General features: G+C 44.9%; 1 protein-coding gene across 1 annotated transcript in view; it reads right to left on the bottom strand.

Moving 5' to 3' along the window:
• Positions 1-215: 215 nt before the first annotated feature.
• LOC104082735 (protein 4.1-like) overlaps positions 216-11,956 on the bottom strand; it is a gene marked incomplete at its 5' end in the record, with an annotated part of 35,180 nt that continues 23,439 nt past the window's right edge. Inside the window, 4 exons of the mRNA XM_009585966.1 lie at positions 216-314; positions 1,181-1,261; positions 1,736-1,837; positions 3,550-3,678. Coding sequence (XP_009584261.1) covers positions 216-314; positions 1,181-1,261; positions 1,736-1,837; positions 3,550-3,678 — 411 coding nt within the window. The remainder of the gene's footprint in view (positions 315-1,180; positions 1,262-1,735; positions 1,838-3,549; positions 3,679-11,956) is intronic.

Here is an 11,956-nt window from a genome sequence, read left to right as displayed (position 1 = left end):
AGGATTAGTCTGTATTTGTGACTGCTTCATCAGCCTTAAATGATTTAACAGCAACAGCCTGAGAGGGACTCATCAGCTAACAATAATAATTTTACTTAAACTTTGGCCGTATTTAGCCAAACCTCACTTGCACGGAGATGAAGCCCCCTGCCCGGGGCGGGGAAAGCAGCACCCGTCACTCACGTGTACGTGGTCTCCCTACTTACACAGCCTCGCTACACCTCTGCGATCTCGGTCTCCTGGTGCACAACCACTTTGGTCACCGACATGTCCGGGTGCTGCTCCTTCGCTGCCTTTATCGCCTGCGCTAGAACCTGAAAGAGACCACACTTCAGAGCATGCCACCGAGGGTCCTCAGGGGGACAAGGGGCTATTTCTAACTCTGGGGAGAGAAAAAGAAAAGCGGTTCCACTTCAGCTGTACAGTTTGGTGACTTTTGGTAGTATCAGATTATTTCTGAAAGGAAAAGCTGTTTTCTAAGAATACACTACATCTCTCCACTGCCCCATGGTAGAAGATGGATGAGAGCAATTAAGCAAACCCTGTTTATTCTTCCAGCAAGTGTGATGAGCACATTTCAGACATCTTCTCAGACATTTTCTTTTGGAATTAATAAACTAGTTCTTGTCATACGAATATTCTCCAGCCCCACGATACTTGCGTCTAAAATTAAATTCAAAGTATAATTCTCTGATGACAAAATCATCACTTCCAACACATGCTAGAGGCCAATGAGGCTGACTCATCAGAAAGGTTTCGTATAAAGCCGATGAGATTTAATGCAGGCGCTGAGTGCTATGAAATGACTTCTGGCACTATGCAGCAGCAATAGTGCTTCAAAGTTACTAGAAAATTAATGCAGATCATCTAGATGTCAAGGAAAACTTTTATTTCACGTTTTTGTGGATTTTTTTTAAAAATTGCATTTGTCCAAAAAAATTCTGGAATCAAAACGTTGCTGCCAACACCAGTTCCAGAGCAGAATTAAGCTTTGCTGGCCCAGCTATACAGCTGCGTACTGTCAAAGAGGAACTTATTCTTGAAATCAGTTTTGAAGTTTTATTTCTACCCCAGTAAAATTTCTCCAGGTTGTTTTCTCGTTAAGTTATCTTCGGAAAGGCAGCCTGTCTAGTTCGTGCCAGCTCTGAGAAGCTCTTTTGGACCGCATCCAAGCTCCTACCTGGTCGTGGTCTACATCTGCATCTCCTGTGATGACAATCCTCTTTTCAATCCGCGTCTCTGAAATGCCACCTTTTACAGTCTAGTACAAAAAGAAAAAACTCCTGTTAGTCTGGAAGTGAAAAGGAATCCAAGTGCGCTGGGGCTGCCTGTCTAAAGATGGTATCAAAAATAGCGTTACCAAATCCTGCCGTCATACCACGGTATCAGAATCACGGGAGAAAACTGCTGCTGGTCGAAGAAAAACTGCCAAATATTCATTTTCTTATAACTGAGTCAGGGAAGAGCTCTGACTCACAGTACAGTTCTTTCCCGTTGTCCCACAGGACAGTCAGAGCCCGGGTCCACAGACTGCACTGCAATTAATGCATAATCTACAGTCTTAATTCAACGCAGGCAAACCTGGGAACCTCATGCTTTGTTTCCGGTATTAATCACATTTTTTTAGAAGAACCAGGGTTTAAGCTTTTTTTCCTATTATTCAACTCTGCCCATCTCTCTACCGTGTTGTTGTTTTAGTTGCTATTGTTGTTTTATCGTGTTCCCGTGCTGTTACCTTTGTGATCTGTGTGGTGGTGGTGCTGCTGGTGGTTTCCGAAGTGATGGTCTGAGCAGTCAGCAGGATGCCAGGGTCTAAATCTCCATTGCCACCATCTGCCTGTGGGACAGAAGAAGAGGCCATCGGTCTCTGCGGGCAGCGTGGATAGAAGGAGGGTCTCCACATCAACAGAGCAGGACGCAATCCGAGGACAGAAACTCCTCTCCATCGTGGACCGCGGGACAGAGCGAGCTGATCTGCAGCCGGCTGAGCTGCACAAGGACTTTGCAGGTCTCTGAAGGCTCAGCACAAAGCCCACAGACTTTAAGGCTGGAAATGCAGGGATCCACAAAATCACCCAGGCAGGACCTATGACACCCCTCAGAGCAGGGGGACTGGGATATACCCAAATCTGGGTACACTGCAATGCTGGTCATGCTCCTCCATGCCAAGCTGCATGCTGTGGACCACAAAGGGAGACCAAAGCAGCCACCCACCCCAAATTACACCTGCCTGGATCCATGGAGGTTCACAAAGCCAGAGAGCACAATCCGATTCAGAAGGTACTTTCTACCCTTCCTCCCTCTTGACACCACCTTACACATCACTCGCTTTAAACTCTGCAGAAGCAAAGTCCAGATACCTGCGGAACTAGGAACAGCTTCTTTTATAGCTGGTTACCTGGTTCCCATCCTGCACGACTCGACCCTTCAAGGTCTGCTGAAAAACCTAAAATAAGTCATCCTGCCAACTCATCCCGGCCGTGTCTCCCTTACGGTGCACCACTAACACTGGGCAGCATCCCCAGCGCAGCGGTGGGACGATATCTGGAGTTACCACAAGGTGGGACCATTTTCCACAGACTGGAAGAAATCTCATGGCACATCACAAGCGGCTGACTTCTCCCAGCCCTGGAGACGCGCTTTTCCTTTTCATGTCCCAATTAGAAACGGTAACAGCAGTAACCAGAGCAAAACTCTATTCATCTAGTCACTCGCTGAGAAACAGGGCGATGCTCACCACCGCCCGGTGCAGGCAAGTCTGAACGCCCCCTCTACTCCTGCCGTCGGGGAGGATGCTGAGCAGCCACGGGATTTCTCGGGAATCCCAAATTATACAAGCATGATCCATGGGACACCTGCACCCAAACTTACATCCCACGGTCACTACGCTACAACAGCGGAGCATGGGCTGCTTCTAACGACCACAGTTATGACAAACCCAAGCTAACACAGGCTCCAAATTCTCAAATACATCAATAAACCTTATTTTAGATTGAGGATTAATTTTAACCTCAGCAATGAAACCATACCTGCATACGTCGGTATCACTCCACTAACATTTCTACTTTCCAATCACCAGATACCCACTGCGGTTGCATTTTGTACAAAACTTTTGGTTTTCAACACCTGTTCCAGGGTTGAAACCTAAAGCACAAATCAAATCATTTATAAACCAAGTTCTGAAGAGGCATAAACAGCAAGGAGATCTGGGGAAAACAAGACAAGGCATCTCTTGCAGAAAAAAGGCCAACCCAGGTCAACTCCGATTTAGTCAAATCTACATCCCGAAACCGCCAGTGACCAAAGATAAATTCTGTTCGCACGTGCATCTTGAAAAAATAATAACTCTTCAGGGACAGTAAAAACACTGCTCCTCTAAAAATACCAGCTGCACCTGGAAATTGTGTCCACAGCATCGGTTAACGTCTGTGCTGCGACTCGGATGCTTGGAGAAAGGCAGGTGCTGCCGTCTCATCCGCAGGATTCGGAAACAAAGCACTTACTTGAGTTTAATTAAGCCTCTGGAAAATTAATTGGAACACACCTTACCTGTGCAGCTTCATAGGTGATGGTCTTCGTCTCCGTGTGGACAATGGGGACTTCTTTCGTGGGAATTTCACTTTTGACGGCGCTGGACACGTCGGAGATGGTGACAGTCTGTGTCTTCACTAGCGGTGGCTATGAGACAGGGTTAAAAACATCTCCGTAAAGACCCAGTTAGCATTTCCACACCGTGACCGTGTTTGCTGGCAAATGTTCTGACACTGATCTGATAAAAGCACTGCGGGAACCAAGGTCAGCCTGGAAATCTTTGTTTTTAAGCCTTTGGTACGACACACTGCTCCGAGGGCAGAGATCGTGCGTGAGGATTAAGCAGACAGAAAAATCCTCCAGACCTTCCCTAACACCGTGCCCTCGGGTCAGCCCAACCGAGGCATTAAGGGTTTAACCGGTGTGTCACAATACCATGAAGAAACTGCCTCCGCTGATTATTAACTTTCTAATTACTAGAAGCTCATTGCCAGCTGCCAGTAAAAGATGACCCTCATCTACTGATGACAATGTCAAGATTAACATAAACCCTGGGCAAATAAAGACTTGATCACAGCTGAGAGGCTTTATCCTGACTGCAAGTGAAACACTGTATTATTAGAAATCCTCATCAGATCCTAGGTCTTTAACTTTTATTAAATCAATGTCAGATAAAACAGAAACATGACATCTCGAAAGAGAAATGGGGGGTCGGAGGGGAGAGAAATCAGTTGTTCCACCACCTGATAATTATCCAGAAGAAGACAGAGTTAGTTCAGACCCACAGTGTTTTCCCAGAGGGCTCGATTTCTGCTCACCGTCCCCCAACCTGACAGATGCCACCGTGATTGTTAGCAGGGGAAGTGGGCATCTATTTAACCGTAAGCAATTAATATCAACACTGAAGCAGGCAAAAATATCTCCCACGGTGGGGAGCAGAAAGGGACATCAAAGCTCACGTTCACGATGTAAAGGCGCGTTTGACAGCGCTTCGAATTGCTCTGCTGTGCTAAGGCTCAGCCTCCGGTACAGCAGGAAATAGCAAAAACCTTAAGAAACTAAAATTACATGCGTTTGGAGCCTAAATATTTCCCTTTTGGGGGATGCAACAGGATGCTTTGATCAAAGACAGGCAAAGGGCGTTGCGCTGTGGCAACTGTATTTAATGCAAAGATAAATTGAGAGGGGCTTGTGCGCACTGACTGCGGGAGATTAACCAGCTAATTAGCTGCAAGCACGAGTCCAAGCCAAGCAAACACAACTCCTCTCTGGGTCCGTGGCATCTGCTTGCTGCAGTGTTTGGGTTCCCACTCCAAAGCCAGCCGGGGGTGTAGGGGGGCAGGCGCTGGGGCTCACTACCTGGAAGCAGCGAATGACTGCCGGCAGCCCGTTATTAACATCTGAGTCGTGACACTCGCCATTTTGCTTTCTAAAGGCAAATCTGTCTTCGCCATCCTCTGCCACCTCCTCCTCCTCCTCTCCCCAGGGCTGCCGGGGAGGTGCGGCAGGGCTGGCGGGGGGCTCCAGCTCAGAGAGCTCCCAGTCCTTCTCCGCATCCGCACAAACCCCCTTTCCACATCTCAGGTCCTCCTCACTCGCGGGGAGGCTGGGAGCTGCCTCCTCCTCCTCCTCCTCCTCCTCCTCCTCCTCGCTGCTTAGGGAGGAAGCAGCAAAGTCACGGCCGGGAGAAGGCTCTGAGGCGGGTGGCACTGGGGTCTCACTAAAAGCTACCGACTGCTTTGAGCCCTCCCACGCAAAGCCAGTGTTAACACTGCTCCTCTCTGGCACTGCAGCCACATCCTCTCGGGAGAGAAAGTCACTCATTTTCTAAAAAGAAACGAATACAGAAAAAAGGCCAGGGAGAGAGAGAGAAAGAGAGCGTTAGGGAGAACAGGAGGTCACGAAGCATAAAGGCAAAACATTGGTTTCTTATATCAGATCACATCTCCAGTAACGCATGCAACAGCAGTGGGTTTGGACACTTGAAAGCTTGAAAACCTTTGTGCTATGCGATGTGTCCAGTGCGTTTGCTGACACAGCCTTCCTGGTACGTTAATAATCCGCTCTCCTAAAGTTTAAGGAATTAATGTTGAAACAACTCTCTGCAACTAAAGCAAGAGCCACCTCTAAGCACTTTTTGCCCAGTTTGGAAACAGGAAGAATTTCAGTGTAGCAAGTGGGGACTTGTGCACACCCAAAATTCACATGTGCAACAAAACCCACCGACTACACTAAAACGATACCCCAATTCTGCTTTTAACTCCTTGAAATATTTTACACTGTATTTTAATTTGCACATGGAGGCGAAGAGAATAAGCCCAGAATTAGCGTGTACGATAATTCGCAGAGCCTGTGCCTTGCTCTTTTCCTCGCCCCTGGGAACGCTCACACCTCCGAGCACCCTCTCTGCTGTTGCAGTCTCCGGGATAACTAACACAGCCTTGTCATTATGGCATTGATAAAATTACTGTAAAAATACCCACAAGTTAGTATTGAAATCAACGGCTTCAATTACCGAGAGGCTCCTGAATTGGTAATGCAGCCTGGTCATCTGAAAGAATTGTGTTATTTCTTCTACACAAACCAGTCCAATTAACTCGCACAACTTAGCACAAAACTTTTCAGCTGAGGAATAAAGAAATGTGGCTTTAAACTGGAAAGCCAGATGTTCACGCTAATTTATGCTGACCCCGTTGCCACCAAACATGCGGTTCAGTTGACTGCTCAACAAGCTGCATTTGACCATTTATTTGGGACTACCGAAATATTTGTAACATTCTTTATCCCAAAAGCAGTTGGCGCACGGAAACCTTTGCCGTAGCTAAACCTCCTGAAGGTACCACATAACTGGCATTTGTGATGGTGCACGGGAGAGAAGACACGTAATGAAGCCACTCAGCCCTCCGAGAAGCAAGCAAGCATGTCTAGAGCACCTGAGATATATGGGAAGATTTAGAGCGTGCCAAGCCAGAGGGTTTTACTAAGGCTGGTGCTATTCCGCTCTCCGTTCAGCTCGTTAGCAAGGTCTCAACTAGGTCTTCTGACATCTCTGAGAGCCCTCTAGCCAGGAGGGAAGCAACAGTGACAGAAGAGAAGAGTTAAAACATGAACAAGACAGAAAGTTTTAGCAAAAATCAGCTGTTTGCCCAATGCTCGAGTGATGAATATTTCATATGCACAGAGAAGCAGCATTTCAGTCACCAGCGGTGAACGATGGCTACAGTCCTGCCCTGTGCTAGAAACTGTGTTTCTCATTATTGACGTGGAAAGTTGCCTTCAAGGAAGGGCAGAATAAGCAGTTATGGGCACGTACAATTTCACACATATCAAAGTTGTCACATCATACAACATCAGGGAACAAGGAGGGAAAAAACCCAGAGGGATGCTGCTTAATCAATGCCATTACTGTTTCTTCTCAATAATTAGCCTCACGGTTGATTTCTGGTAACTTTGTATAAAAATCGCCACATATCTGTTAATCCAAAACCATTTTCATAAAAGCATGGCAAGTCCACTTTGTCAACTGTTATTCTAATTTTGGTGGTGGTATTAAGATGAACAGAAACTGTTGCCTCATTTTCTATTAAGAAGATTCTCTGGGCAACCAAAAAACTGTAATTTGTGCTTAAAATGTGAGGGTTACCCGGTACAGTGCTTTTTCTGTACATCAGAGGCTTTCACCCTGATTGACCTCATCTAATGGCACAGTTCAATAGTATGTTAAGAATAGTAACTGCTTTATGCAGGAACAAATAGATGCTTATTTTAGTACCATTTCAAGAAATGACTCTTCCACCATTCCTCCCGGGTATTTTTCTGTTCCCAGCTGCTTTATGTTGCAGATCGATTACCTGTAAGATTTCTGTCCATTAGGATTTGCAGCCTCTTGGGCATCTTTTAAGTTCTTGGGACGTTGCTTAGAAAAATGCATTTAACAGGAGTGAAGGGACAGTGATCAGCACAGAGATGATCAGGTCTGACCGCACACATAGGGAAGTGTTATTTCTGACGGAAAACCACTTCCATATGTGCTCCTCCGAAGGTATATCCAGATCCCACCCTCATTTTGCCTAACGCAAGATACTACACTGCAGTATTTCATGAAACAGAATGGAGGTTATCAGCTTTGAATGTCCATGTCTTAATCTTGCTTTAAAACTTTGGTTTATATACCGCTATATATCTTTCCTTAATTATGTATGCTAAATCTTGCAAATTAATCACGGGATCTTGAGAAGACACAGTACATCTTCTGGGGTTTAATGGAGAATGCCTTAGGAGCAAGATTTCCTTACCTACCAGCTGGGGGACTACTTCGACCAAGAGGAAGAATCACAGATAAAACAAAGCAGATTAAGCGGCTACACAAACGCAGATCTATTTAAGAGACAAACATTTGTATCCAGTCAAAACAACTTCCCAGCTTCCTTTCGTATACAGAAAAAATTGCATTTTGGAAGTATCTTGTATGGTAAAAGCATAAAGGAAGGGAAAAGCTTAAATGAAGCCGATGGCATACATACACTGGTCATCAGTAGAGCAAAGTGCGGCAATAAACGTGCAAGCTATAAAGACAGAATGAAATCCTGATAAGATCAACTGATCAGAAGCACTTTTTTATTGCCTTCCTATTCCACTTGTAAGAAGTTAGACTAATTGAAAGGTATTTGTTTCTATATAAAATTAACTATTTACACACACTTTTTAAAGAAAAAACAAACAAAATAACTGTTTGCTCCTATATTCAAAAATGCAGTTTGCATGTAGGCTAGAAAAGATTTATCTTTTTATTAAAAAAAAAAAACACACAAAACAAAAACCCCGTAGGAATTTGAACATCCGTTACAAGTTCTGATCTTATCAAGATTTATTTTAATTTGCAAATGCGAAAGAATTCCTATTTTTAGGGTTCAGATTTGCAGAGTTCCAAGCTCTCCTTGAGACCCATGAAAACTGCAAACTACTCATTTCCAGAGACACAAAACCAAACCAGCGACGCCTAAATCAAGCACGAAGCAGACTATTCGCATAAGCCATACACAGTGTAAAGAAAACACGGGACAGGATGCAATGCCCCCGAAGAAACAAATCGAACCAGACATGAATGCAACTAAACATCACCCTGCTAAATACAAATCTTTGTGCACCTGATGTTGACAAATACTGAGGATATAGCTTAAGCGTTACACTGTAATAAGTGACACACAATAATTCAGACTGGGGATAAATTAATAACAGGCTTAATTGCATGGCTGATACCAGCGACCAAAAGGATTTCTTTTTCTTAAACAGTGGTTTTGTATAAATTTGTTTGCCTGTATTTTTTCAAGAACCTACTATTTTGGATCAGGATATATTTGTATGAACCAGTTGCCAGAGTGGATGCCTGTTTTCTGCAGCCCGTGCAGGCATGCTGCTGCCTCTCTCCCCAGAAATATTCAATTATCCGCATCCCAAACCAGACTCCTATCCTGCAGGAAACTTAAGGAGTGCTAAAATTATGTCAACCTGCCAGACACCAAAGACATTTGATAAAAATTGATAAAAACATGATATTACAGTGCACGCTAACTCCCTACAACCACCATATGAAATGCTACAAATTCCAGCTATTTAGTACTTCCCAGTCCCTTTCGTTTTCCGTATGGCATTGCAGTCGTTAACGCTGGCGCATGTTATTAGGTTATCCCCGAACAGGTATCCACATAAGCTAACAGGCTCGGTGTGACCGTCTACGGATGCACAAGTAGATGATGTTGCTTTTGCAGCGAACCACACTCACCAGTGAGAACTCCCAGATCAAATGATGCTCAGTCTCACAGCTGTCAAAGCACTTGGGTAAAAAGTATTATAAAGCAGAAAACAAGAGATCCTTATTTTACAATACCTGCCATGTCTTATAGAACTGCTTTGCCTTAAAGATAGAAGTTTAAAAGTTTAGAAGCTGTTCAACAAACCCTGGCATTTGAAAATTATGGCCATTACCTATGGATTTGCATTTTTGGTCTGATTTTTTAATTGCCGTTGATCTGATCACAATATCCTGACCAGCCTAGTCAGACGACAGAAGAATAAAAGAGAATTTGACCAAAGTTAAAAGTAAGGCTAGAAAATACACAGCATGCTACAAGCTTAAAAAGATTAACTTGCTGTCATGAACATGAATCCCAGGATATTACATGATACACAGCAGCCACCTCCAATCCACTGCATCAACTACTTGGCAACATGAAACAATCTCAAGATCAATACTTAAGTTATTAAAATAAGGTTGCTGAGCAATACGATTCCAGAAGCGTTTCCTCTCCCCATCCACCCTGATTCCCTTCCCATCCCTTTTGTGGGGCAGGTCCCCTTGGACTGGGGGTACAAAGCTGTGCACTTCTCATTCCAAATTCCCTCTGCAGAGGAAAAGCTGCTAGTGGCATTGCAAACACTGCCTCCGATTTAGCGTAGCAGCAGCAAGTGAAAAGAGTGGGGATACCATCAGGGTTTATAACGGACATCGCTTTTGTGCTGCTGCATTTCGTTTGCTTCATTTCACAAATCAAGTTACAGCTCTGCTCGATGCCAGCCTCATCCAGGAGAGCAGCAGCACAAGCCTCGTGCTGCTCCATCGCAGCCAGATTTGCTTTCCTGTGATCGCTCGTGACTGCACAGAACGAGCCAAACAGTTTATCCAGAAGTAAATAATCTCACAGAAGAAAAGTTGGGAGTTAAAATGAAGACTGACTCTTGATACAGCCTCTAGACACAACCTCAGGCAGCTTCAACCAGCTAAAACCCAACCAGAGGCTTGCATTGTATTACCAAGCAGAAAAGCGGTGGTTAATTAGGAACGTGGTTTCTTCACTTCAAAAATAGAAAGGAGCATTTTTGTCCTCAAATTAATACAGCGTGCAGGGCAGAGGCTCTCGCAGTTGCATTGCACAGGACCTGCCACACTTCTGCTCTCGCTCGAGACAACTTTCTGCAAACGATTTTTCCTACCGTTAGTCTCGAAGCGAAGAGGGAGAACGTGTTAGTGTTAGATTAAGTATTGGGTAGAGGGCTGAACCTTTTGATCCCTCTGCAAACAAAGCCTTTCTTAAACCAAGCCGGATTTAATCTTCAATCAAATTATTCTGGCCAGTTTGAGGGTGTGCATTGCTTGCAGCCGCAGCCTTGCGTGTCCCCTCTCCCCAGGAGCACGAAACCCACACCAGAGAGCGTCCAGCAGACCCAACACCCTGAATGCAACCGGTAACGACCCGGGGTGTGATGGCTCCTGCTCTGGGAAAGCAATACGGAGGGTTAGTCCGAGGAAGTGGTTAACAGAGGTCATATATACCTTTTTTGTTAATAAGCAGTGGAAAGAAGAATCTGATTTGCAATAACATTTATTAATGATAAATGTACATATTTACAAAGAAAAATCTGAGAAAAAATACAAAACCGAAAAAGTGTTCCAAAAGAGAGCATTTTAGGTAAAAAAGAAAGTGTTTTTAGTCCCCACATGACTGTGTACCACTGTTAGAAGATCCCAAAGTGGCACAAACCAAGGCTAGTCCTTCCCTCCAGCTTCACAAACCAGACAGATGCAAACAGGGACACAAGAGAAACCATCACTGGTCCAGTGTCACCCACTGGTAAGTGCAGACCAAAGAGTTTCTAAATGAATCCATAACCCTTCTTTGGGCTAAATTCTTCCAGAAAGCATCCTACCTCAGTCTGTAAGTCAGAACAGGCGCCATCAACTCATGACCAGGACAAAAGAAAACCCAGTAAACTAGTGGAATAATTCTCAGAGTGACAAATCACTGACCCTTACGTGAAGTGAAAAGACACTTTGCCCACAACCTTCCCGGAGCCCCGCGGTACGGACACAGCACGGCCAGCCCAACCTCGCTCCTGCAAACACGAACTACTCCTTTGGTGCCACGCCGAGGAAATCCACCTCTCCTCATTATTTCAGGAGAGGAGATAAATATCAAGTACGTACTTTTTAGGGTCATCACTAGTTACTGCACAAACTGCAAGGGAGGAGAGCTGGTCTTGGCTTAACCCCCGGCCCAACCTGACCTGCCCACAGAGTCCTCAGTTCATCTTCTACAGACCCACAGGGCAAAGCAGCACACGCAGGAGATGCAGACCATACCCTCATTTATCTGTTCACTTTTAATAACGGAAAAGAAAAAAGGGATGTTGTTTTACAGTAATGCACACCTCGAATATCACCGATGATCATCACGTACAGAGCCCGATACCGAACGCAGCCTCAGAGCTGAATCCGAGCTTCAAGCAATCGGCTCTGGCATACTTGCTGCTTCAAAATACTAATGTCCACCTTTTCCTAAAGCACGAAAGCACAAGAAACTATTCTGTGTTTTATCTGGTGTTCAGAAGAGGTGATATCAGGGTAAGAAGATTCAGAAAGTGAGTGCGG

The sequence above is a fragment of the Fulmarus glacialis genome, unplaced genomic scaffold, assembly GCF_000690835.1.
Source record: "Fulmarus glacialis isolate BGI_N327 unplaced genomic scaffold, ASM69083v1 scaffold12479, whole genome shotgun sequence".
Classification (NCBI taxonomy): Eukaryota; Metazoa; Chordata; class Aves; order Procellariiformes; family Procellariidae; genus Fulmarus; species Fulmarus glacialis.
This window is presented reverse-complemented; position numbering and strand designations above follow the sequence as displayed.